The sequence below is a fragment of the Acanthopagrus latus genome, chromosome 9, assembly GCF_904848185.1.
Source record: "Acanthopagrus latus isolate v.2019 chromosome 9, fAcaLat1.1, whole genome shotgun sequence".
Taxonomy (NCBI): Eukaryota; Metazoa; Chordata; class Actinopteri; order Spariformes; family Sparidae; genus Acanthopagrus; species Acanthopagrus latus.
Window position 1 is genome coordinate 14,003,291 of NC_051047.1, and position 27,366 is coordinate 14,030,656.

The 27,366-nt window shown below is 43.3% G+C and overlaps 2 protein-coding genes and 1 long non-coding RNA gene across 7 annotated transcripts in view; 2 read left to right on the forward strand and 1 right to left on the reverse strand.

Moving 5' to 3' along the window:
• LOC119026173 (FERM, ARHGEF and pleckstrin domain-containing protein 1) overlaps positions 1 to 6,428 on the forward strand; it is a 65,125-nt gene extending 58,697 nt beyond the window's left edge. The window contains exons 23-27 of the mRNA XM_037110335.1: positions 922 to 1,034; positions 1,304 to 1,467; positions 3,982 to 4,089; positions 4,891 to 5,042; positions 5,135 to 6,428. Of these exons, the coding sequence (XP_036966230.1) occupies positions 922 to 1,034; positions 1,304 to 1,467; positions 3,982 to 4,089; positions 4,891 to 5,042; positions 5,135 to 5,216 (619 nt within the window). The 3' untranslated portion in view covers positions 5,217 to 6,428. The remainder of the gene's footprint in view (positions 1 to 921; positions 1,035 to 1,303; positions 1,468 to 3,981; positions 4,090 to 4,890; positions 5,043 to 5,134) is intronic.
• Positions 4,245 to 7,439, reverse strand: LOC119026174. The gene is made up of 3 exons (XR_005077061.1): positions 7,217 to 7,439; positions 4,790 to 4,951; positions 4,245 to 4,681 (listed from the first exon to the last, which is right to left on the reverse strand). It is a non-coding gene; the product is annotated as an uncharacterized LOC119026174 (long non-coding RNA).
• An 840-nt stretch (positions 7,440 to 8,279) lies between these two features.
• zmp:0000001200 (dedicator of cytokinesis protein 9) overlaps positions 8,280 to 27,366 on the forward strand; it is an 86,131-nt gene continuing 67,044 nt past the window's right edge. For 2 of the 5 annotated variants that reach the window (XM_037109086.1, XM_037109083.1), the window contains exon 1: positions 8,282 to 8,648. In XM_037109086.1, coding sequence (XP_036964981.1) covers positions 8,532 to 8,648 — 117 coding nt within the window. In that variant the 5' untranslated portion in view covers positions 8,282 to 8,531. Of the gene's footprint in view, positions 8,649 to 27,366 lie in introns of all 5 variants that reach the window. The other 3 variants (XM_037109072.1, XM_037109085.1, XM_037109082.1) reach the window with 3 other exon arrangements.

Genomic DNA, 27,366 nt, shown 5'->3' on the forward strand with positions numbered 1-27,366 from the left:
AAGATTCAAGAGTTTTGTTTTGCAGTCTGTCTGTCTATCCCCTGCTCTTTGACTCTCAGTCTGCTACCACTACTACTTTCTGGTTGGCCGAGGCTGGACCTGCAGCCTGAGGCCTTGTCCACATGTACACGGTTATTTTTGGGTAGAAATGACTAAAACAATGATTAAAACAAGAATGATTTCCGTCCAGACGAGACCACCCCACAGAGAGCAGACATAGAATAAAAACTGAACACTAAAATGCAAAGGAAAAGCTTTGTGCTAATAAACTCTTCTGTACGTGTGGACAGGGCCTGAGAGTGCTGCAAAAAGTGCTGCACGTTTCTTAAATACTTAATTTCCCCAAAGTTGCTTTCACACAAGCAGCAATCTGGTTTCCAACGACAATAACTCATGTTAAGGGGAAGGTTTGTGATCACATTTAATCCATATTTTAATTCATAGGCAGGATTGAGATCAGATTGCATTTCCTTTGTAATCCAATGGATTACGTTATTCTAAAAATTGCCTTGTAATTTGTTCCTGTTGAGTGATTATCTTTCAAAGTAATTTGACGCAAACCTGTTTACAGTTGATATGTTGATGCTGGAATCGAACCTCATAAATCATAAATTACATATAATAATAATTAGTATTAATTTATAGTTATATCAATACACTTTGTTAATTATGATAAGAATAATGATATAACACTGTACATAGCATTTCAAGTTTTTTTATTTTTCATAATAAATAACGACTCTCCTGCCTTCAAACTCACATTGTGCTGATCCGCTTTCCGCCAAAGAGCAGATGGTGGCTTTGTGACGTTTTAAGTATCATTGGCAGAACACTTGGACCAACATGGATCCAACTTGTGACTTCCTGCTGTGATGACTGACTGATGATGCACTTCAATCCATTGTGCATTTTTCTCTCCAGTTCACTCACAGAGATGGAGAAGTGGATGGAGGACATAAAGGTGGCGATAGAGACGGCAAAAACCAGCAATGGGCCTTCGCCTAACCTCCTGACCAGCAACCTGACAGACAACAGTAAGTCACCGCATGAACACACAGCTGAATATGAAACGTTTACTTCAGTTTGTAGTGCTGTTTGACAAAAAGTGGAAAATCAACAGAAGATATACAGTAACTGTCAGAAAAATACAAACACTCTGAGTAGAAATGACACCGATTGAAGTCCCAGCTACACCGGACCATGTTTGATTTGTGGATGTACTGACACTGTCTGTGTTTTGGCGCCCCTCTGCCCTCATCAGCCCGCTCATTGTCTAGCAGTAACAACCTCCTGACTTTCCCAGAATGCCCCGAGGACTCCACGGTGGAGGCGGAGTCTGAGGACGACATAACGGCGTCGCACACCTCGCTGGAGAGGCCCGCCCCTCACCGTGGTAACACCATGGTGCACGTGTGCTGGCACAGGAACACCAGCGTGTCCATGGTGGACTTTAGCATAGCTGTGGAGGTACCGGCCCAACCTCAGCACTCAGACCCGCCCCCTCCCCTCCTGCCTCACTGTTTCCTTTCTCTGTGTCTGAGTGTCAGCTGTATCTTAATTCACTTTGATTATCTCTCTGTGAGAACAGTATCCTCCTGCGCTGCACTACATCCTCCTGACTATTCCTCACTATGAATGCTTAAGGGCATACTTTTTGCTGATGTGAGCTAATGAACAGAAGTGATTCGGTTGATTAGCTAAATAATGAATGAATTGACCGACTCAGTCTTTTTATTATTAGGTTTTTTTTCAAACTTTTTTGCACGCCTGTGGAAGACCAGGGGTCGACAAAAATCTGAAAAATACTCATACAGGCTCATCACTTTGTGATTTGATTCAACCACATATAGCTCCTTTAAGTTATCTATATATCTATATATATCAGTTACACCCAGGTTTGCAAGTTAGCATTCTTCCTGTTTTGCGCTGTTGTTGGTGCATTGCTGTGTTTTTTATGCGCATTACTATGTTTTTTTGCGCATTACTGCCACCAGCTGTCAATCAGCAGAATGGCATGAAACCCAAGGCAGGATATGAATGAGGCGTTCATGCTTCTGTCATGCACACTACAAACAAAACAAAGAGTAATGGATGAAAAGTCCTCGACTGCTCCTTTTAAAAACTCCACACAAAAAAACAAACAAAAAAAATGATGAACCTCAAGGATTTTTCTTCATCAAATGAATGTTTACCTGCTCTGTTTATTTGCAGCCGCAGCGAGGATACTGTTCTCGTCCTTCTTTTGGCTAACAGTTGCCAGCGTGACGTCCTTATCTAAACTAAAAACTGTGGCTTTCCTGTGTGTTTCTGTTTCTGTTCCTTTTCTCCTCCCCTGGCACTTGAAATCTCTGACTGTCTATAAATAGAGAGAGAGAGAGAGAGAGCAGTACGTAGATGTGATAAACGTCCTCAGCTCACACTAACAGAACGGATCCTGTTTTGGGACCCTCCACACCTTGTCTCTGATCTAGTTCTGCTCTTCCTCTGTAGCTGTAACCACGTCCTCTTCACAGCCTTTGCCCCGGACACACCGCCGGCCTTCGTGCGTTTTTCCCTGCCACTGCATGCCTGTGTTTCACCGACTCAGTCTCTTTGTTTCTGTCCTTCCCTCCCTGTCTGTTTTTTTTTCTCTTTCTGTCTCTCTCTCTCTCTTTTCCCCATGCGTCTGTGCGTTCCTCCGTGGTAGAGGACCCTAGTCCAGTCAGTGGGAATAAGGCCCCCCTGGTGGGGCCCCCCAGTGGCCAGGGACCAGTGCCTCTGTCTGTTATCTGCTGGTACCGTGTTCAGAGCCTCTCCTTTAGTGAATCCTGCAGGAGTCTAGAGGTAAAGGAGCCAGGGAGACAGGAGAGGCCCACTTAAACTGCAACATAGGAAGATAAGAATAGAAGTTACTGTGGTGCCTCATACTGTACAGATCAGTGATTGGTTGGTTTTACAGAAACCAAATTAAATTAGTAAAATAAGTGCTCTTATCATCAAGAGCTAACACACTGCAATTTGCTCCCAGCTCAGTTCTTTATTTGTAATTGCTTTTTATATTGTTACAAGGTTATAAAAGTTATAAGAAGTTCTTAGCAACAGCAGATTGACAGCCTGTGTAGAAGCACAAAATAAGTACAGAAATTGAATGAATAAGGTAACAAATGCCATGAAATAACTGAACAATATGTCAGTTGATCTCTAAATGCTTCCTGACTTCCCGACCCCGTGTCGGTCAGTCAAAGACAAGCCTGAAGATACAAATCTTCGAAATCAGGTCACACACATATAATTTCAGTTTTATAAAGAGGCTAAGTAATTTCCTAAAACAGCTGGGCACTATTATTTTGTACACTTTTCCCAGTCAGGAGTAAATGGTGCATTTGTGGGGGACTTTCTTTTAGCTGTGGATGAATAAATGTTTCATGCGTTATAAACTACAGTGGTCATGACCATTGTATTTAAAGAACATGTCAGTCAGTATGGTTGTTTTTCTTCAGGTTAATTTTCATTTAGTTGTAATAAACGATAAATATTCCAGGTATTATATTCCACTATTTAGCAAATAAAACATCAACATACAAATGTCCTAATATAAATATCCTCTCCTAAAATACCAAACAAAATATGTAAACAAACCCAGAAAAAAAGGTATTTGTCCACTCCAGTATACAGTAGCATATGTAATAAACGGGTATAATATTAACTCTAGGACAAGATGACAGTGACATCATGTCTGGACAACAAAAATGGAGGTGCAAAAGGAAAACGGCAGTACTTCAGTTCAGTGTTGATTTTTTTTTTTTTTCCTGGATATTTGTTAACAACAAGACAAATATAGACGGTCACCAGACTTATCCTTTAATCTCACAAGTCCTTATCCCACATTTACCGTCGAGAGCCGTAGTCGCGGTAGTGTAAATACTAGTGGTCATATAATGTGTGTAAATTTCTAAAGGTTCAGATTTCAAACTTGCTGTTTTTTTTTCCCTCTCTCTCTAGAATCAGCTGTCAGGAAACTTACTGAGGAAGTTCAAGAACAGCAACGGCTGGCAGAAGCTCTGGGTCGTCTTCACCAACTTCAGCCTGTTCTTCTACAAGTCTCACCAGGTGACGAGCGCTCACTCCCGTCTCCGTTTGTCCAGTGAACACATGGCAGCCTCTCCCGCGGTGTTTACCCTCCTCTGGGACTAAAGGCATCACGTCTCGGTGTAGAATCTCAAATCTGTGTGTCATAATCGAGGTTTACAGGCTGTCCCATGTCATCTCACGTCCGGCCCCAGAATATCTTAGTTAGATGTCTATGAACTCTATACTGTGAGTTTTACATTTTCACCGGCCAGTGTGACTTTTTGAATCAGAGGCTTTTGATTGTTAAACATTGTAAACTGCTGCTTCTTATAATGAAATATAGAGTAATACACCAGTCATCTGGGACAGTTTTCAAGAACAAGTACTTTAACTTTTGTCACTTGAAGTACATTTTTATTGCAGGACACCCATACCACAATATTTAGTCAGATAACACATAGTAGGCCAAATACAGCCTGCCAAAAATACTAAAACTGCTGCATCCAGTCACAGTACGCAAGCCAGCACGCTTTTCTGGCTGTTGTGACCCACAATCCTCTGCCCAGAAGATTATACATCACACTGACTGCGCTGCAGAGCGAGCACAGACAGACGACTGCTTGCATACCTACTGGTGATATGTAGAAAAGATAGATAGTCAGGAATAGTTTAAGTAAATAAAATATTAGATATTACAATGTCAATAAATAAACACAAACAAATGCATGAGTCATTTTACTGTTTGTTCTTGGCGAGGTGGGAGTTGTTTTTGACAGACCAAAGTAAATTTGGATTCAATGCCAATTGTTTTGTCCTTTTTTTTTTCCTCTTTCTCCTCAGGATGATTATCCACTGGCCAGCCTTCCTCTGCTGGGTTACTCGGTCACCGTCCCCTCAGAGTCTGAAAACATCCACAAGGACTACGTCTTCAAACTGCATTTCAAGTCCCACGTCTACTATTTCAGATCAGAGAGCGAATACACTTTTGAGAGGTACGGATGCACGTTGACTAAACGTATCTGCGGCTTTGTTCGGTCACGGATGTCAGAGGGGTTGATTCAAAAACTGTGTTCTCTGCCCGCAGGTGGATGGAGGTCATCCGCAGTGCCACGATCCCCTCCAGTGTCGCTCGTGTCCTGAACAACAAAGAGTCCCATCCTCACTGAAGTCGGCTCACCTTGTTTCCACACACCGTCTCCCTCGGGTGGCACTCTGCCCCTCCTGTCCCCACCCCCACCCCACGGACTCTCTGCTTTTCTTTTCTACGCATATCTGGGACATTTGTACATGTGTCCATGCACATTTGGTGCTTTTTAATGCTTTAATGGTGACATGTCCGCTGGTTTAGACTGCATCAGAGACTGCATTTTTTGGCATTTTTACCCTCAACTCTGAAACCTCTTTTTAAGGATGTCATTTTATACTGTTTTTCTAATGGTCTGAACCACTTCCTATCTTTCTGGTTTTACATTTTGTCCATTGGTTGTTTTTACAGCAGGAACATGTTGATATAGATATCCAGCATTCTTTCTTAGATGGTCAAACTGTCACTGCATTGTCATAACGTTTTTTGGTCTACTTTTTCATTCTATCGAGAAAAAAAAACAAAAAAAACAAACTGCTGCTTTGAAAATGTCCTGCAAACTTCAGTGCCAAAACTGGTTTATACCAACATCCTGGACTTTTTAATGCTATTTTGTTACATCGGGAATGAGGAGCTTGTCTCCTCTACTGCGTTCCATGAAATTTTAAATCATGTAAAAAAACAGGCCACCCTTTAATGGTCAATGCTCTGTTCACATCGGGCCCAGCACAATGTGTTCTTGTTAAAAAAGAAGAAGGTGAAGAAAATATGAAATTATTTTGTTGTATTATTGACGTAAGCCTAGCATTGATCGAAACGTGGCCAGGGGTAGCCGCCATCACAGATTGATGCCATTTCAAGTAAAGTAATTATTCTATTCTCTTTGTTGTATGAATACGTCTTAGACTATTTTGCTTTTTTTTATTATTATTATTAACTAAAGTTCCCCTGCAGCTGTATGAGAAAATGTGAGTTTTGATCATAATCATTGTATTATGAAAGTGAGTGTAATTGAAAGCTTTAAAAGATTATGTGTGAAACAAAATAGAAACTTTCAGTTCCAAGCGCCGTCGCCCTCACTGAACTAGGCTGCCTCCTGTATACAGATGCCAGATCTTTTTATGGTACTAAATGAATGGAAATATGCATTTGACAGGGTTTTGCAGTGAAGTAAATGAGATGGGGAAAAAAAAACAAACTCAGTTCTGCTTTTGAACTGCAGCGGTTTTTTTCCAGACAACAGAGAGCTCTTTGGAAATGAAAGCAATAAAAAAAACAAACTTATTCAAATTTAGATTTGTGTTGTTTGTGTTTTTGTTGAAGCACGAGAGGCAGGAGTGAAGTTTCCACCAGAGGAAAACATGGTCGTTCGCTCGGTGCGAGGCGGCTCTTCGGTGTGTTTACAGCTTTGACCTACAGGTGGCATCGTTGATCAAAATGTTTGGCCGCAACCACAGTGTCTGTACATCAGGGTATGGTTACACATGCGGAAGCCCTCTACCACCAATGTGATGGAAACAAAAGATCCTGAGTCATTATGATGACAACTTTCTGAGAAAAAATATTTCTTATTATCTCAAAATAATGACTCTGTACCAAGTAATGACTTAGTATATCAAAATGCTTACTTGGTATCTCAACTGAATGACTTGGCATCTGTAAATAATGACTCAGTATATAGAGTCATGAGTACCACAAAACATACATCACTCTGTATGTCAAAATAATAACTAATGGCTTAGTATTTTAAGATAAGTTATTTAAGATACTGGCAGTTTCTCAAAATAATTACTAAGTATATAAATTATACCCTGCTTGGCATCTCAAAATAATAAGCTTGCACCTTTAAAACCCTCCTGAAATAACAACCTCATTTTTTCAGCCGGGAAAAACACAGTAATAAAACTAATGAAGTACAAGACTGAAACTACATACTTCGAAAGACTACACACCCAACAGTCGTGTTGGTTACGTCTCCTGTAATGCTCACCAAAACCCATAGCTGGAACCTTGTAGAGCCGGTCCCAGATATTAGCCAGCTAGCTGTGCCTTAACAGAACTGCAGCTCGTCACTATGTTTACCTTTTTAAATACTTTTTTTGTGCTGAGGTGACGGTCATGTTGGTACTGGTGATGTAAATTGATCCCGATGATGGAGCTACACCTCTCTGTTGTGATACAGAGATATTGATTTAAGTTAGCATGCTAGCCAGCTAGCCCCTAGCCACTTTGCTGGGTCATAGCATAGATCTATTACTAGACAGAGAGAGAGAGCCATGCAAAAGCTGCTCTGTGGCACATGACGCAAAAAAATGTCTGACTTCCTGGCCAGGGCTCTTCTGAGCACGTGCACTAGAGGCTGCTGCCAGCTAACTGCCTGTTTAGCGCCCGGTGCACTTGAATAGAGATAAAGTAATGGTGCTGCTGTTCTAGACTTTCCAAATGTTACTGGACCTTATGGCTCAAAAAAATGTATTCATTGTTTTACAGGCACATCTTTCACAATGTAAACTTATGGGAAAAAGTATTTTTAGGCCGAGGTGCATCACCTGTATTACACAGTTTGGCCACTATAAAAAGCCAGGGCAGCTGTTGGTCCTTACTTGCGCTGCCCCCTGTTGGTCTGGAGTATGAATTCAACAGGTGGTCAATTCTTATATATTGCACCTTTAAAAAAAATTTTTCTCAGGACCAAAGAAAGCACCTCAAATGTTTTTAGTAGTAAGTGTAAGCTGACCTCTTGTTATAGTTAATGTCAGTGAACCAGCGGGTAAATCATTCCCTATTAACCCGCCCTGGTCAGGTTGCTCTGTGAAAGTGTTCTCTAGTGTTCATGAGAGTTGTGATTTTTTTAGTGCTAATAGGAAAATATTGATTCAGTCAATGTCACTATAAATGGCTGCTGTCCAAAGTCCAGGCCTGGCAGCTCTCTCTCTCTGTCACACACACACACACACACACACACACACACACACACACACACACACACACACACACACACACACACACACACACACACAGAGCCAGCAGTGGGCTGGCCTTTAAGCCGGTAAGGGGAGGAGTGCGCTGAGGACGCAAACAGATTACACACCTCCTGTCTGGCGCAGGACGGCCGATGAAAGACTCCTCAAGAGGATATTTATCATGACAACAATAAATCCGAGGGAAGGAGCCAGCGCGCCAGAATAATACAACAACAATTTTTTTTTAAAAAGCGAGGAGCATGAGACGGAGAGGTGGGAGTGGATCAGCAGCAGCCACACCACAACATGACCCAGCTTCACACTCGTGGTGCTCACTAGAGGCAGGGTTTGGAGACGCGGACAAACCGGCGATGATCTCCTTGTAAAAACTTCGCCGTTTGAGCGGGTTGATTGATGCCAAGCGGTGCGCGGCGATGGCGACTCCAGCGCACCCGGAGACCAGGAGGTTTACGCGGGGTCTGGGTAAACCTGGCACGGCGGCTGAACTCAGGCAGAGTGTCTCTGAGGTGGTGAGGACGTCCGTGCTGGTTGTAAGTACACACACACACACACACACCTAAAGTCCCCCATTTTCCTCTTCCTCCTCTTCCTCCTCAGCACCTCCTCGGTCAGTGCCGAGACTTCTGCCTAAAACCTGCTTTTACGCGCACTTTCAGCAAAGGTCACCACTGACTTTGGATCAGCTGGGTTGGAGCACATGTGGGCTGTCGGGGTGGAAAAACTACAGGTCAGATGCGTGAGAGGAAGAGTGGTAGAGAGTGATTCGGAGTGAATGAATGTGACAGGAGGAGAACAATTAGGGAAGGGGAGATTTTGCAAATAACAAGATGGAGTTTTGCACATAAAGCACACTATTAAAAACTAGGATTGGTTTTAGTTTATGCAGAACATTTAATGCATGTGAGCAGTGATAAATTGCCCCAACGTTCATGGAAGTCCCTTCAGTTGCATCCTCACCCTGCTGACTTCGGATCAGCTGGGTGGAAGAAGTACGGAGTGAGTGGCCCTCACCTTCCAATGTGAGAAAAAAGAGTAGACTCTTCCATTTATAGTCTCATTTACAGAACATTGCATTCACTTTGAAAACTTTATTATAATGTCTCAAAGTTTGAGAAAAAGTCACTTCCAGGCACGTTTGTTCCATTTTTTTTCTAAGTGTCTCATTTCCTGGAGAGTCTGTAAGGAATCAGTGCTCCAGCAGATCAAGGTGTTTTGTACTTGGTGTCGATGAGGGCTTCGGTTTCATGGGGATGCACTGAGATGACACAAAACCTCTTCGCAAGGGAAAGCGCGTGGCGTCAGTTTCATGCCTCAGACACATACAGAGTGTCCAGTGATGGTGACATAATGCTTGAATTTGACCGTCCACTTTGGAACATCTGGGCGACGAGGACCTGCCGAGAGCGCCTCCTCCTCGGTGTCAGTTTTCCTCCGAGCTCAGGAGGAAAAAGGAGTCGGCCCCTTTTGTTTTGAGTTGTGTTGGGTGTTTGGTGCTCCGTCCGATTGTTCCAGCTTTCCTGGAAGAAGTTGCTAGGTAACAGAAACGGACACCGTCCAAGGCCCTCTGTCAGGGAAATGGAATCCTGAGTCAGGATCCCAGACATCCAACCACACCTTCGTATTATTTATTCATTCTCACTCTGGTGCGCTGCCAGAGACGCCAGAGGGAGGAGAGCAGAAATGGATACAAGTATGCATGTTTGGAAATCAACTTGTTTAAGGAGGACTGAAGTGACTCGCAGAAAAGTCTGCGTGGGACATTTGTTGTTGGTGTTTGTATCAGCAGGCATGCAGCAGTGCAGTTGCCATTAAACTAACGGGCAGATGTGTACAGTGGTGGGTTTAGAAACTTTTGTATGTAGGGGAGCGCCAGGGTTTTAAAGAGGGGGGGCACAACTGTTCTGTGAGTGAGGATGTGTTAAGACTTGTATATAAAACAATGGTTAATTGAATCATTGTCATAAATGCCGAGTAAACAACTTATAATATGAAATGATGCGTTTCTTCCTCCAAAAAGCTTGCAGCCACAGACAGATTGAGAAAAAACAGGTTGCTGGAAACAGAGAAATAAAATGCCACCTACCCGTCCAACATATGAGCAAGACTTTAATCATTTAGTGTCTTTTTGAACTAATTTTATGTTTTTTTATAGACATAATCTCTTCTTTTTTTTTAGTTGATGTTTTCTGGTCATTTAGTGTCTCTTCTTCATTGTTTGTTGTCGTTTTGTAGTTTTTTTGTGGTTGCTTGGTGTCTTTTGTAGTAATTGTGTATTTTCACTCAGTTATTGGTGTCCCTTCATAGTTGTTTGGTGTCTTATTGTAGACATTTTGTTTCTTTTTCATAGTCTTTTTGTGTCTTTGTGTAGTTTGGTTTATTTTGTGGTCGTTTGGTGACTTTTTGTGGTCATATTGTGTGTTTTTGTAGTTGCAGTTGGGAGTCAGTTTGGGTTGCTTCGTAGTCAGTTGATCAACTATCCCAGCAGAAATATTCATACCCACACAGGTTCTGATCCAGAGGCCTTAACTGTATACCTGGCAGACCTGTTCAGTAATCCTTGCATGATACTAGTAATAACCCTCTGGCTCTTGTTAACCAGGCACCAAGTGCACATATGTGAACGCTGTGTTGTTGAGCTTGAGTGTTTGCTGAAGTTTTTCAGTGGGACAAGAATGTGACTGTACACAAGACGGCTGTCCACGCAGCCTATAATGAATTCCTCCACGAAACATGTAAATACCACAGCAGGAATAGAGGGATCTGTTCCAGGAACATAAAGAGGGAATTGTGGCAGTTATCACCCAGTCTGATTGTTATTTCAGCTTGTGCTACACATTTATTATGTCCTTTTGGAACAAAAAAAAACAAAAAAACTTATTGCTTAGTTTCCATTATATAACATACATATAGTACATGCTTGGTGGTCACACAGCAGTTTCTCAACTCTGTTTTAGGGTCAAGTGCACCTCGCTGCTCTCTTCCTCTCCTAACAATTTGTGCATTTTTGTTAAGGCGCACTCTGGCCAGAGCGTCTTTGTTTATTGTTGAAGTGGAGAGCAGAGAGACTTGTAATAGGTCAGAGCCCTCAGCTGAGCCATCCCTCTGTTTCTCCACACTTCAGGCATGCTGAGAGCACTATTAGCTCCATGATGGCTGTCATCAGCTTTGAATTTGTAGCGCAGGTGATGCGCTTGAAAACAACACAGGACACTGACTTTCCCAGCTTTTGCCTCGTGCAGAGTCACGTAAGGAGTCTTGTTTAATCGACATTAAGGTATCAGCTGATGTGTATATAACAAATCAATGGCGGCTGGAAATGTTTATTGTGTGTATACAGTGTATGAAGCAGCTGGGGGGCAGTTGTGTAATTGCAATCAATAGTCCTAACTGCCCTGCCGCCTAATGGTCACACACTAGGACCCTCAGCGTTCCCGCTGTGTGCCAGGCCCGAGGGAGCTGTACACCAGATGGGTGTCATTATATAGGAGTGACGCCATTAGCCGCCCATGGACAGTGCGCACACGGATAGCTGAGTCACCGAGCAACCAGAAGGGGAAAAGTGTGCCGCAGAAATGAACGTCAAAATGTTTGACGACAGAGCACACGTGTTGCCGCTTAACCTCGTTGTCAGGCATTAAACATCATGGAAAAAAAAAATCCCATTTTGAAAGCCAAATTGCTCTGACAAGCTCTCTCTCGTGTCTCTTGAGGGTCTTTGTGCTTGTCAAAATGGCAGATGGACAATTTAGATGCTTCTTAATGTGTTTGGCAGGTGGACAGCGGCTCTTGTCATGCGGTTTCACCCAATTACAATTCTACATCAACATCAACAAGCTGATTCCGCTCGTCCTCCCTAGATGCACATAATCGCCCCCATTTCCCCTCTATCACAATCTCTGACTCCCTCTTCTTCCTGCATCACCTGACAACATTTTACAGCCTGTCCGCTCGAGTCACACAGTGATGAGCTCCTGCTGCAGAAAATGCAGTGTCACGTAAGATGAGATCACCGCACAAACCGCGCCCTCCCCTTCAGCTTTACATGCATAGGTGGAAATTAGGCGGGCGAAGGGGGAGGTCCGTAACCCCTCATCCTGGGGAAAACAGGGATTTGTCCCCCCCTCAATAACCATTAAAATAATCATTGAAAGAATATATGTTTGTGAAATATAATAATATGTACTGAAAGCAGTTGTGCTAATGATGATGTGTTTTGAAGTTATTAAGGATTGGTTCCGATTCCATCACAGTTCTGATCAGTTGGTTCGGTCCACTGCCAATCAGCCTGCGCCTCCACAAACATGAGCCCTCAGTACTGGTGCCTGTGAAGTGGCCTCTGATGGTGGCGCTCGCTGAGCATTGCAGGAAGCTTCCTTGCAGAAGCTAACTTAAAAGTGCAGTTTGTAAGATTTGGCCAACCATTGAATTCATACGCCAAACAAATAGGGGGCAGCATATTGTCAGAGTAACCACGAGCTGCTGCTAAGTCCAGATGCTGTTAGCCAGTTAGCTCAGTTAGCCGTGCAGCTAGTGGTCCTATTATAGATGCTGTATTCTCAGTGTGAAAACAGTGTGGCTGTCTGTAGATGTCCCAAGTTCACATTTAAAACACCCGCTTTTGTTACCACGTGCATGGCTGGAAAATGCCCCAAGGTCTTCTATTGGTGTTACATTTCCAATTTACGAAAGCTCTGTAGGTGTCCCCTTCAGGAATTTTTTCTGAGATTGTGAAATACACACCTCAGTTCACTTGATTAAAAACACAACACCTGCACACCTCCAGCTTTTTTTAACTACCCAGGTTTGGACATTTCCCCAAGATGTGGAAATCCCAGGAATGCCTCAGATAGGTGTGTTCATTGTTTAAAGTCTCTGACACACTATTTAAACGTGTCCGGGACTTTTTTTTCAACTTCCAGCTCTGACAGAACATGTTCCCTCTTTGATTGAGGTTAAATTCACGTCCTCTCATGCCGCGGACACAGATTTATTAGTCATGACGCTAAGCAGGTATGTGCTCTGCAGATTTTAAGAGTCACCTTATCGAGCAGAGATTTTGTAGTACGTTCTTTTTAATCATGGATCATTTTATCTGACATTTCCCAAATTGCAAGAAAGCATCTCCTCCGCTGTTTGTGATCGGAGCAGACATTGGTGGCTGTCACATATGCTGTGGTCTGAAGATTACAGGGCTGTCCGTGGTGTGCAACACCTAAGCAGCTTGACCTCCCTCTGTATTCCTCTGTTTCTCTATCTGTCTGTCTATCTGTCACTACAAGGCCTGATGGTATCCGACTAAAAGGGTGCATAAGCTGTTACTGTGATGGTAAATGGTACTCTACAAGAACAAACCTGCGGGAGGGGGTGGGTTGGAGATGAGTTCTTGGAGATGAGCTCTCTGGACGGGTCAATAATACATGAGGCTGCTCTAGTAACCGACACTCCCGTTAAGAGACTCTCTCTGTCTCCTGGACTGGGGGGCGAAACAAAACCCAGGATTGGTACAAAAATCCTGTAAAACTATCAACTTTCCAACACCTCAGCTGTCTTCAATATGTATAAACCATTGAGCCGCCTCACAGTTCAGAACATTGAGTAATAAAGCCTTGATCAAGTTACATAACGACCAGCAGTTTGTTCGGATGTTGACGAATGTTTTCCCCCAAAGCTAATTTCCCTGAAGACTGCGCCGCGTACACTTAGCTGCCAGTTTATTAGTGCACACAACTGATGCAGGGTAATAAAACGGTCCTGAAATAAATCCTGCCTTCATGAAGGATATAGTATTCAGTTTTTGTTGAAAGGGGTTAACTTCATGATCACTTTAGGGGCTGCAGTTTGTGTTGCTGTTGAACCGTATTGCATTATACTGACAGGTAAACTGCTGAACAGCTGACAGGTGGATGAGGTAACCTGGCTACCGTCCCCTCTTGGCATCTCAAGACTCAAGAAGAAAAAGCAAGCGAGGTCCTCCGTTTTTCCACCTGTCAGCTGTTATATGCTGCAGCAATCAGGCACCGATGTCCTCAAACATCTCAGAGTTAAAGGTGCACTATGTAGTTTTGGGGAAGACATGTTAACCAGATGATAAAATCTTTGTTTTCATGACTGAATAAACAAACTTATCACTTTGTTGGTATGTGGCGGACCCTGCCATCTTTCTGGTTTCAAACAGGGGACCTTTTCTTCCCCTCTGAGAACAGCTTGTTTATTCAGTTATGGAAAAAGGATCTCAGAGTTTGTATTATTGCCTCAGTGATATCATAAATATTAAAATTCTGGGTTTTAATTTCTTGTCCAAAACCACATAGTGCCCCTTTAATGCTCTGTGCCTTAATGAATGTGTGAAGGCTGCTTACAGTCACTGTAATGGAAACATTTAAACTCCACAAGACCCAGATATTAGCGGTGATGCATGGTTCTGTGGAAAGAAGGCTTCAAGGAAAAGTGAGAAATAAAGCACGCCCATCAAACTCACTATAAAATGGGACTGCATGGGCTCGGGCATGGCTCTTGGCAGTTGTGGTTGTAATCTAAACCAGATTTGCCACTCAGAGCGGGAGAGCTTGAGAGAATTCCTCTTCTGAGCGAACGAAGGTCGAGATAATACAGAGCACTTAACAAAGACTGAAATCCAGCCCCGACCGACCCTGGTTAGCACACATCACTAAATACTGTGGCTGCGAAGCCAACCCAAATGATCCGATGGCCAGACAGACACAATTTGTTCCACTGCAAAATGAAAACTGATTAAATATCAGGGACATGCATTGCACTCAGCTTATCTCTGTCGGACAGCTGATAGGCAACCTCTCATTGTGCCAGAATGTATTTTAACCACATGTCAAAATACGTGTTGAATTTGAAATTTGAGTCCCAGAAGTAGTTTTGAGGTCACATTGTGTGATTACCGGAGTTAACAGTTGCCTGACTCAGTGTGGGAAACGGGGATGTATTCAACTGCCATCAAAAAACCCGGTGTGCAGTGTAATCAGCCTTCTATTGATTTTTGTTTCCGGGGATCCATGTCGATTTCATGCCAGTTACATCATTGTCACGTTTCATATTGGCATTTCCATTACACAGATGCGGCTACAGTCATTGTGGAAGCCTCACTGCCACCGCTGGCTAAGAAGGCCCAAAATCTTTCCACCCTGCCTGCCTGAACAGGAAGTGCCCATGACTTCCTGTCCTTCATCTCCTTGTGGGAGAGCCGAGGCCTGTCTTTTCCTAGATAGAGCAGGTTTCCTGTGGCTGTATTTTGGTCCGAGGAGAAGTTTTTATGCAGGGCTCGCCGTTAAACCGCCCACTCTGTCTGAGTGTTCCGCCTGATGGAGCGGAGAGCTGTTTTGTAGCACAGAGGAGGTTACCATAACAGAGAGGCAGCCTGCTAAAGGGCCCGGTCAGTGGGTGTCTTTCCTGTTAGCAAGTGCATGCTCCTCTGGGACTTGTTCTATTCTCAGAACATATACGTTGCTCTGTTCCTACGGGAATCCAGCACTCATAATTTATAAATGCGGAGTGTATTTCTTCCCAACAGCGTCTTTTCTCCTATCAAGGCTTGTTGCTGAGGTGAAGTTTGTTTTGCAGGCTGGAACGTTACCTCTGCGACTCTGACAGTTTGTTTAGTTTTCACGCTCCTTTATGGAGAATCATGCAGAAGGCTGGAGCTGCTGGGTGGTCGCTGTCACGGAAGACTCGTCTAAATCCTTCCCTCATACATTTACAGCACCAATCAAACTTCCTCCTGCTATACATCCTGCAGTGGAGCCATGGCTGCGGCACATTATCATCAGCAGTTTAGCAGTCAAGTGGAGCCATGCTCCGCCTCCATCCTCGGGGCCATTACGGTTGCTATTTTTGAGTCAGCACAGCACACACCTAAGTGCAGCTGTGAAGGATGTACTGAATCACAATTCCCGTAGCTTTGCTTTCCCTCTGTGATTATAATGTGGTTAATCCAGTTTGCCTTCCTCTGTAAACCGATAACGACTCTGGCATCATTGTCTGTGATCCGATCAAGAGCGAGCTTTGAGTAAATGGAGCAAAGATTGAACTTCACATGTTGTGCAACAGACTGCAAAACAGATCTTTGAAATCTTTGAAGCATCTCATCCATCAGAGTCTTGACCTCCCGACTATTGGAGGGAGTTTGGTACACAGATTTTCACCGTCCCCCTCAGGGCCCTGAACTGAATGAGCAATGCTTTACTTGTGCTTTGTTTGAAGCCCCGTTAGTCTTGCTTATAGTGGTTGGACATGTTATATCAAAGTCATAACTTGAAGAGTCATTCTGCCACCTGCAAACGGATATCTTGAGAACAACCCTTTTAAATGTAGACACAGTTTATTCTAATGGCAGTAGTTCTGTGCCATGTTTTTAATGGCCTTGGCTGCATCAGAGCCGTGCGAGGGAGTGCAGGCCTACCAGGGTCCATTAGCCCCTAACAGTCACATGAATGGCGCCACTACAAACAGGTCTTTACATAGCCCCGGCCCACACATGAGCAAATGAATGAGCGAAATATATCATGTGTAGGTGGACGCCGCTCTGCCCGCCACCACTGAGTCATTAATTTTATGAGGGGCCAGCCAGAGTGTTAGCCAACAGATGAAAATGATCAAGCCTAAAAAACTCCAAAAGACAAAATCACTGCACTGCACACGTGCACCGGCCTACAGATTAAGCTCATCGGATTAAGCCCTGAAAAGCACAACACTACTCCTGCATGCACACTGAGCACCACATCCATGTTGGCTGCAGGAGAAATGTCTAGAAAGTGCAGACTAATGAGTATCACATTTCCTTTTTAAGTCCTCCTGTGTTCTTTTTGCGCGGTGCATTTACTCTCCGAGCCTCCTTGATTTGTCTATTAAAGTAACGTTTCCCTCCCATCCGTCGCTGAAACTGACCATTAACTCGTAATTGCGGGAACACGGCTTTTACCATGACAGAGGAGATTGGAGGGTTGGCTGTGTGCTAACACTCCGAACCTTGTCATTATTTTTTCCACCCGATGGATGGCGTTTTCTCCGTTTTTGAATCACTGCCAATTACAGGATTTGCCCTCTCTCTCCTGGGTGGGGGTTTCCTCTTTGGCCTGTCAAGCGTAAAGTTGATTTTATCCTTTGATGTATGCTACACGCCAGCGCTTTGAACCCTCTGAACTCTGATAGCCTTGATAAACTCTGGTTATTTTTAGCTATGCTGGCAGTTTGCTCTAGGAATGAACATGTCAGTCTGTTGGTACACTACTTTGGTCCAGAGTGAAATGGCTCAACAACTATTAGATGCATTGTTGATAATCGTTATTGACGGTCCCTAGGCAATGGATCCCAAAGATTTGGGTGATTCTTTGACTTTTCCTCTATTGCTACCATGAGGTTGACATTTGTGTTTTTTTTAAATCACTGAAATGTCCCAACAACTGGTGGATCAGTTGGCATTACATTTGGTAAAGACATGTCTGTGGTTTATAAACTGTAGTTTTGCGGGTAAACACACTGGCCTCTTCCGTCTTTCTCCTGGTCTTCTGCTGCTCCTGTCTGGGTTACACCCGCAAAAAAGTTTGCTCGCCAGCATGGGAGTTGTTTTCCATTCTGTGAATCTTCTATGAATATCACTTAATATTGTTATCATGAATTCCTTTAGCCAACAATTGTGTAATGATCTGAGGTCGTGACAGCCCTAATGCTGATGTGCATTTAGCTCCACAGAGACAATACAATGTGGACTCTTGTTAGATTTTGAATACTACTTTGTGTTTGCCCTTCACCCTCCCTTAATCAACAGTTTTATAACAGAAACACAAGTCATTTAGCATGTCAACATCAGAATATTTCATTATTTTATGAACTCTTTTTTTTCCCACCTGTTTGCTCCTCTTGTTACCGAGGCTACTCCTGGGATTTAGTGTCAAGCGATTTGTCCCTTCTCAGTAGGTTAATCTGCTTTAAACGTCATCTCTCTCTCTCTCTCTCTCTCTTGCTGCTCTGACATTGCCTCGCCGTGGTCACTGACCTCCCATTCACACTGGCTACTGAGATCACGCCAGGGCAGCGGCTGTCGGATGTGGTGTAACTCAGAGGGACGGATTAGCATACAATTAGCCTATACAAAAGCTGGTTTCCTGTGTAAAGATTTTGAGCTCAAAATAATTTGTCAGTACAGAATACTGGCATGTTTTAGCATTCATAATTCAAGTATCACTAAAAGCAGAGGAGAGGCAGATAAAGATGTGTTTGAGGAGTGTTTATTTGTTTTGTGCTGAGGATGGAGGGCTGCTGTGAAGCGTTTGAGGAACTATTTAAAATTCCGGTCCGACTGCTATCAGACTGCAGGGATGAAAGTGAAAGTTACTCCTGACGTTGTTATCGCTCATCTGGGAATTCCCTGAAAGTTTCGGGCCCTTATTCGAATCCACCCAAGGCACCAAAGCAGAGGCGGATAAACGCATCATTATGTGTGTAAACAGATAGAAGTCAAGCTCTTCAGTGCAAAGTTAGTCCTTCCCTATGATGTTGCCCTCTTTCCCACAGTGCATGCTGTTAGCTTAATTAAACAGGGTCTAAAATCTCTGCAGTTCTCAGCGTTCACTCTTCTGGCTTTTGTGCACTGTGCAGTATGTGGATTAGACCTGCCACAGCCGGAGGGGATAAACTCTAATGACTTTTCACCAAGCCGGCTGCATAGCTGGCATTCCTCACTCTGACACACTGTAGGCCAGAGAAGGGACGAGGGGGAGGGGCACGACCTACAGGAGGCGGGCTGAGAGCTGGGTGGTTATGGGAGCACCTCACCTTTTGGATTTGGATCTGAGCTCGGAACGACAGATGGCACAGGCTTCTCAGACGTTAAAAATGAATTCATGTTAATGTGGAAACCAGTGGTGGGAGAAATTCTCAGATCAGTTATGAAAGTAACAATGCAACAATGTATAAGTGCTGCGTTGCAAGTCAGTCCTCCCTTCAAAATCCAGTGTAAAGGTGTTATTGGTAACGTGTTGATGAGGGTTCTCAGTCACCCAGGTCATGGTAAATAAACAAATGGCACAACACAGGAAGACCGACTCCGCAGGTCAAGACTCTGCTGTCCACTTAGATCTGAAGGAGAGAAATCATTCCTCTGAGGACAACAGTGGAAACACCTTGGCCAGAGAAGACAGATGGTTTGAAAGAGGAGTGAAAGAATCCATCCATGTCAAACTGGAACCGCCGTCTTTGAACAGAGGAGGTGGTCTAAGACATTACTTATCCCCCAGTTACAATGCAGTACTGAGCTCTCTCCCCAGACAGCTTAACAACCATTGACACCTGGGCTTACCTGGCCTTAGTAACCCACATGAAGGCTGGTTTGACCAATGACCCATAAGTGGCCCTGATAACTCAGTGCTCACAGGTGTCCTTAAAGACTCTGTAAGGACAGAGGAGAGGCAGACAAAGATGTGTGGCCTTAAAGAGACAGAAGCTAAAATGGAGACTTCAGACAGAGAGGGTGAACAGAGGCGCTGAAGCAATGGACGGTATGAGAAATAAAAAACTTTTAAATATTAAAGTATGTAGAATGACAATAAAGTATGAACCAGAAAATGAGCATGATATGGGACCTTTAACCTCTTTGGCCCAAAAGTTCAGAGGCCACATCTATCTTTGAAAATGCCGAGCCAAAACCTTTCGCTGGGTCACTGCTTAATCTTTCGCAATGCACGCTCAGTCTTTTTACAAGCTCATGACATGCTTTTGATATAAATTTTGAATTTTAAAAGTTACTCGTAACTTTTAATGTCGCAATAAATGTCTTCATCTAATAATTCCCTTTGAAATGTAGTGAAGTAGAAGCATAAAAGTGGTATGAAATGGAATTATAAAGTATAAGTACCTCTTAACTGTAGATGAGTAAAGTACTTGTGTAAATGTACTGCACCACTGCTGGAGACATTATGTGTGGTGCTGAGCACTTACAATACAGAGTTTAAACAAGCTATCTGATGTGAAATGGATCTTGATAAGCTGCTGTGGTTGCCCATTCAAGAAAAATTTGCATGAAACCGCTGAGCTTTTTTTTTCTTTTTTTAATCTCTGAATGCTGAAACAGGCCCATTGTGCGCTCCCTGCCCACAATAAACAAATGACTTCTGTTTTAAAGTGACAAATTCAGTGAGCTTTATAAAAGAAATTCCTTCGTCTGCTGATTTATTAGCTGACATTCCGAAAAATGAGAGGGAGGAAAGCGGTGGAAGTAGCTTGAAGACATAAATGAAAGTCTTACGCAGGAGGAAATCATGTGACCTCGGTAATCAGTGTTTGGTTTTTCTGTCAAATCCTGTGCATACGGTAGAGACGGAGCTCTCCTTGAGGCTTTGCTTTTGTTTGCTCCCTGTTTGTTTTCCAGGGGACTCGGTGTCAGGAGGGAGGATTGTACGGGGGTGAGTGTGCACTGTGCAGTGGCGGTGTCCCTCGCCTGGATGGATAAATAACGTTAACTGTGGTGTTTATGGGGGAGCAGCGGTGTGGCTGTGTGCCTGAAGGCCTGCTCTCTGTCACACTCGTATGTGATGGAGGGGAACAGTGTGATCCTGGACAGCGCACTGTTGACATTCGGCCATGAGCTGTGTTGTGTGCTGGGCCTCGGAGCAGACGCCGTCGTGTGACGGTGAGCGTTGTAAACATGCAGTATCACATCCCACTTCTTCCCTGTGAGCACCGCTGTGGAGTAAACAGCTCAGCGTCTCGGACTCGACTTAATCTCCTTCTAGTGCCTCAGTATTTAAAGGCCAGCGACACCATCCCCCACTCACGGTGCGGTGTGTTGAATCTGCTACTCCCTTCAGATTAGCCAAGGTAACTTCTGTGCTTCTCAATATATGACAGAGCTGTTTGTTCTTGTCTCGTAGAGTGATTGCATTTGAAAGTCCCCCAAAACATTTCTCCCTCGCGACTAGCAAAAGTTGTGCACTGTTATTTTTGTGCTTGGATTGGTGCATTCTTCATCCTTTTTGTAGCTGTCACCCATTTTTCAATTTTCTCAACTGGCCCTTTGTCAAGCGTCTCACTTGAGACTCCAGAAATGTCAAATCCATCTTAGTTGCTATAGCAGCCACACTGCTCATTTCGGTATTAACCTGAAGATGCCGACAACAGAGACGGGATCAGCGGCAGATAATGAGCTTTCTTTTTCTTGAGAGAGTTCTGCTGCACCTTGTGTGTTCCTGCACGAGGGGCTGACGGGCCTCCGCTACTCCTCGTGTGAGAAAGTGGCCGTGGGACAAAATAGGCAGCTCAGTCCAATATTGACCATCCCAGGCAAGCTATTCTAAAACAGGGATGTATCCTATAACATGTGTTTCCTCTGTCAGGAAGGGTGGGGCCTTCTGAGAGGGGATGTCCGAGAGCAGCTTGGTTGGCTTAGGGAGTGCCAGCTGAGTGGAGCCCCAGGCGCTGTGCCATTCTTGGGTTTCCAAATAATTTCAAAGCCACTGTGCGTGAGGCAATCACTGATAAAGCACTGATTACCGCAGATTTATTTTCACAGTAATGACGCACTGTATCAGCTGTTTAAAGGTGTGCATGCAACTCAGAAACGAATCCTGCAAGCGAACCAGTTTCGAACCTCACCTCTTTAGCGGGTTTGTGTACATCTTGTAGTGCTGCACAATATTTCAGCGTCCTCTTGCAATGTGTGCAATAGTTACATCGCAGGATGTGCCATTTAGAGCAAAGCTGATTAACTCAAAGGATGCCGTGCTACAGCTTTTTTACCGCTTGACACAAAAGGAAAACTCACACGGTTCTCATTTTCCATGACTAATCGAGAAGTTGGTCTATTATTGAATAATTTCATCCAATTTAAGGGTTCTTGGTAACATGGGAGTTTTTTGCTTCTGAGAGACCTCACCTAAGAAAATCACCTTAGTCATTTTAGAACGATTGATCATTTCCAAAAAGAGCTGTTTAAGCTGTTTGGAAGGAAACTTCTGAATGTTTTTCATATCACAAAGACTATTGCAGAAAAACAAATAAATTGCAAATGTCAGAGTTTTTTGGGGGGTTTTTTTCAGCTACACTGCAGCTCTAATATCTTGTCATTCCAGGAATGTTAAAAGAATCCATTAGGAGTTGGAAACATGGCTAAAATCCACTACTTTGTAGATGTAATTTTGTTTTGCAACACTGATATGATTAAAGATAATTCAAAAGCACTTTATGAATATGATAACAGATAGGAATGTCTATTTGTGGCTAATCCACCAAATGAAGTCAGATCACTTGGACCCAAAGATCATATTGACTTCCAACATGTATATTTTTGTCAAATCGCCCAAGTGCACGTCCGAGTTTGTAATACGAAACATTTTCTAAACCTGTTATCATAGGATGACTAGATGGCAATTTACCATACTTCAAACCGTACTAGATTGAAATAACTAGCTATTCTTTTGCTATTCTAAGCTATTCTTTTGTTGTGAATATAAATAAAGTTCCAGACAAAATAAAAACATGTTCCTTTATCTGCACAATTCAGTATTAATCCCTGGCCTCTGTGCAGTCACCATCATGGCTGACACCTTCTTGTAACAGTCTGCTGCCTCCGCGGGAGCTGCGTGGTGCAGTGTTACACTTAAATCCACCGCCACTTCAGCGGTGGTGCAGGTGCACGGACATTCGTTCATCTCCTCCTCCTCTGCTGTTTCCCCTGATTGTCAGCAGTCCTCGGTGAACCAGGCTCAAGAGGATTTCCACTGATTACAAACAAAGAGCCAACTGCGATTAGCTGATCCTTAAAGGTTTCCAAACTCCTGCCCCCCCACCCGGGGCCCCCATTATCCCCACCCCGTCTCACTGCCACACGATGTCTTCCCATCGCTCAGAAACCACAGAAAAACATGTGAATTAATTACCTTTGAGTTGCTCCTTCTGCTTTAATTGCCTGTGTCTGTGTCTTATATTGTGCTCTCTATGACTCATCCTGTCTTTAGTTCCACTTTCACACTAAATCCAGTCTCCCGCTGTTTCGCAGTTTTAGAGGCCGTTAAGACTAATCCCCCCTCTCGCTGTATCTCAGATTGTGTGTGCGCCTCCCTCCCAGAATGCCCCACCTTAGACGACGATAACTTTCTACTATTCTCCCTTTCTTCCCTCTCCTGACCCCCTCCACCATACATCCACATTATCTCGCTCTTGTGTGGCAACTGCTGCGAGGAAGCTGTTATTAAATCAATCTAACAGCCTTCCATTGAGGGATATCTAAGTAAATCCTTGTACGTAGTCTGTTGAGGATGTTATCCATTAGCTGCTCTAAAGAGAAAGCAGTGTACCTGGATTAATGGTTAACTGCTGACCGGCCAGATTTTTATTTAGGAGACACACTTGTGTATTCGCACAGTTAATGACAGACAAGGACCTGATGCCTGCAATTACCACTATATAGATTAAGCATTTGTATAATGTATCAGTGGCTCTGAATATTCTTATAATTCAGTAAGCAAACAGCATCGGGTTTCTTATGTAAGGCGTGGCGCAGTGCATTAAATCATTTGCAACATGCTGTAAATTGATATTAATGTATGCTGTCATAAAAATGCTTCACTTGTAGGCTAGTTTCTTAATTGAAACACTATTTTGGTTGATTTTGCACAGAAATCATGTTGAAATTATGAGGTTGGACCCCGGCAATATAATCAGTCCTGCTGCTGCAGGAAATGTTTAATCAGTGTCGCACAGGCTGATCCAAGGGTGACCGATTCATTTTAACATTAGGGAAGAGGGGCGGGCATATACTCCAGGTGCAGTATGTAAAGATTTTTGTTCAAAAACATGAAAAAAATAAACTAAGATTGTCAACAAAATGTGAAGAAACAACAGTTTTTTTTTCTGTAGTCATGTTTATGCACATTGCAGAGATATTCTGAAGCTAGCATGCTAACCAGGTAGCCACTTGCCCATCTCATTCTAAGGGCTTGGCATAAGCAGTGTAAAAGGTAACACCTCCATGGTGCCCCGAGCTCACAATCCGGACTGCTAACTGCATGGCTAGTTGGGCTAGCAAGCTCATAGCAGCTAGTATTCGCAGCAGTGTGATATACTGCACCCTATTTGTTTTCAGTATGTATTCTACAGTATGTATTCTACAGTATTCCTCAGAACATTTTGAGCAGCAAACACTTATCCCCTGCACTCCAGTGATGTTTAAGCACAGATTTGTACCATTTCTAGGTGAATTAATAATGGATATGTCTTTATTTACATAAAAGACCCAAGTAATTCAGGTGCACTGCAGAAAGGCTCTCTGGAAACAATATAAGTCCTCTGCTATTTTCATGTTTTTATTGTTACAAATATGAATGTGTTCTAAATATAAAGGGAGACCTGAGCCTTACATCCCACCACGAAAATCTGCACACGTAGACTGATCTGTGCAAGCGCAGAGAGAAAAAACACACTGGGTTCTGTCAATGAGCTGTTAAGTTACAGCCTTTTAAACCCATGTCGAGGCTCCACTTGACTAACAGAGCAGGCCAGTGCGGGCTTGTTTCAGGATCTCTCAGCTCTCCGCTTCCGTGCTGCATGTCAGAGCCTGACCGTGATGACAGCGCTCCCCCCAGAAATATCCTTCACACCTGGCCGCTGGCCACTGACCTGTCGAGTGTTGCTTAGACCAAATCATGTGCCACAATAAGTGATGACAGCTTGTCATCGAGGCAACATGTTTTTTTCTTGTTTTTTTTGTATGCTGGTAAACACGATACCTGGATGTTTTGGTTCCCTGTCTAAGCATCAACAAAAAGACGTTTAGTTATCGCTCTGTACATCACGGTCTTATCACGTAGCGTGTGTTGCCTGTGTTTGTTTGTCTTTGCAGGTTTCTCATCCTGGTAAAATACTGTTAGCTGTATGTGTCTTAGTCACTCTTACCCCCTCCCTCTTCCAGTACAGTCCGGTTTGTAAATAGTCACTTCTTCTTCCTGCATGGCGAGTCTTGTGTTGGGAATGATTGTTTTCACACTGAGCTGCTGGAAATGACACCCATGTGACGAACAATGGCGGCATTATACCCAAAGTTAATCTGAGTGCAGGGAGTGTAATCTCACACAGTGGCAGAGTAGTCACTGGAGGAAGGACTGCCACTGCATGAACAGCCCACAGTCATCTTGTTTGTTTCATGCTGTCAGTCGACGATATCTTTTTCATGAGAATACAAGTGAATTTGCTTGCTTACTTTGTGCAACACATGCTGCGTTTTAACAGTGTAGTATCATCATGTGCCTGTAGGTGGCAGTAACAGCATTCACCTCCGAGGAGTGCCTCTCAATGCTGTGTGTGCATGTGTGTGTGTCTATGTGTGTGCACACATGTGGTAAGACAGCACATGATTTGATCCGTCTGCCTTCAGCTGAAATGCGATAAGAAATTAAGTTATTTCTATAATTGATTTTATCTTTATTCCTCCCCTGTGGCTGTTTTCTTTTTAGCTGTGCAGCAATTTACCATTACAAGGACACTATGTTGTTCTGGAGAAGGAAATCAAGCTCAAAATCTTTTTTGTATGTACAATATTAATGAGGTAATAACACAAACTCAGAAATATGTTTCTCTACAACTGAATAAACAAGTTAATCTCAGAGGAAAAGAAGTCCTCCAGAACACTGTTTAGAGCTAGGAGGGTGGCAGGGTCTGCCAAATATAAACAAAGTTTGTTTATTCGGTCATGAAAACAAAGATAAATGGTTTATTTACCTTGTTTAGATATCAAAAAAGAATATCTTTCTCTTCTGATTCAGGTGTCTTTCACAAACATAGTGCACCTTAAACTTTCTTGAAAAGAACAAAAAACTTGACAGTCATGGCAGCTGCATTTTAAATATACAACTTTATCAGTTTTCATGCACTGAGTAAGCAGGAGATTACTCTATGGTGTGTATACTGAAGCCAAAACACAGTTGTCAGGGTTAAGAGGGTGAGTACAGGCCCCCTGGGGCTTGGCACTGCTTCAGACCAGCTCTGCTGGTGCTGCAGTAGGGACTGTAGAGAGGCATCACTCTGTTAGTGGCATCTATTAATGATAAACTGAACCCACTGCAGAGGCCTCACTGCAGACCTGCAAGACCAGCATGCTGCCGAGGAACACAGAGTGCATGCCATATGTGTGTATTCATACTTTGAATTTGTGCCTGTGTCTTTTGTGCAACACATACTTATTCTGCGCCTGGTGGTCCCACTACAAAGAAAAGGAAGCGGTACCCCTCAGGAAAATGGGTCATTTTCTTCTCCTGGGATAAATAAACCATCCCAAAATACCAAGTGAAAGGAAGAGGATGTGGCCCCTGTTGTATTTGGTTTGTACCATACCACAGGATAACCTGGAGTCAACTTCAGGTCAAAGATAGTCTTAAGTCTCTTAAGAAGAGCTCACAAGTAAGATATATCATGTGAAAATAATACTTGGTAAACGTTATGCATGAGTTAAAGTATTCAATAATCTGATATTAAATGTACTTAAAGGATTAGTTCACCCAAAAGTGAAAATGCAATTATTATATACTCTACCACCTGCTGATGGAAAGTTGTTTGAAACGTAGTAGTCCACAAAACATTTCTGGAGCTTCACAGCACAGCAGTGTTGCAGCATTCTCCTGAGCAACTGGGGTAGATGGGGACTTGTTTTAAAATGTGAAATCCAACCAGTAGAGAAAATATGAAATGGCTCCATGCAGTTCATCCAACGTAATCCAAGTCTCCGGGAGCCTGGAGAGCCCAAACTGATTTGAGAACGTAATCGACATCCTCTTTTCAGTTAAACGTGCACGTTTGAAGTGATTGCATGTCCACTGTGTTAACAGCATCTGGTACCGTATCGATGAAGAGAATGCTGAGATTCTGTTTTGCTGCGACGCTCCAGAAATGTTTTGTGGACTACGAAACTTCACCTGACTTTCCACTTGCATCGACGTGACTAAGTAATAAGAGAATTAAAATGTTTTTGTGAACTTCTTCACTTTTGCAGTACTTTCAAAACAGTACTTTCATGAATGTGATTAGTAACATTCCTTCACTGAATCCATTCAAAGCAATATATCCAATAGACCCTCACAGTTCCATGCTGCTGGTATTGACCATATTGACTCACTCAGTTTCACCCATTCTTTTACTGACCATTCAGACAGTGATATGCATCCACTCTGTGCTCAGCTGTATCATGTATCAGGTATTGGGGCATCAGGGATGTAATGTAAACTCTCCATCAAAAATGTG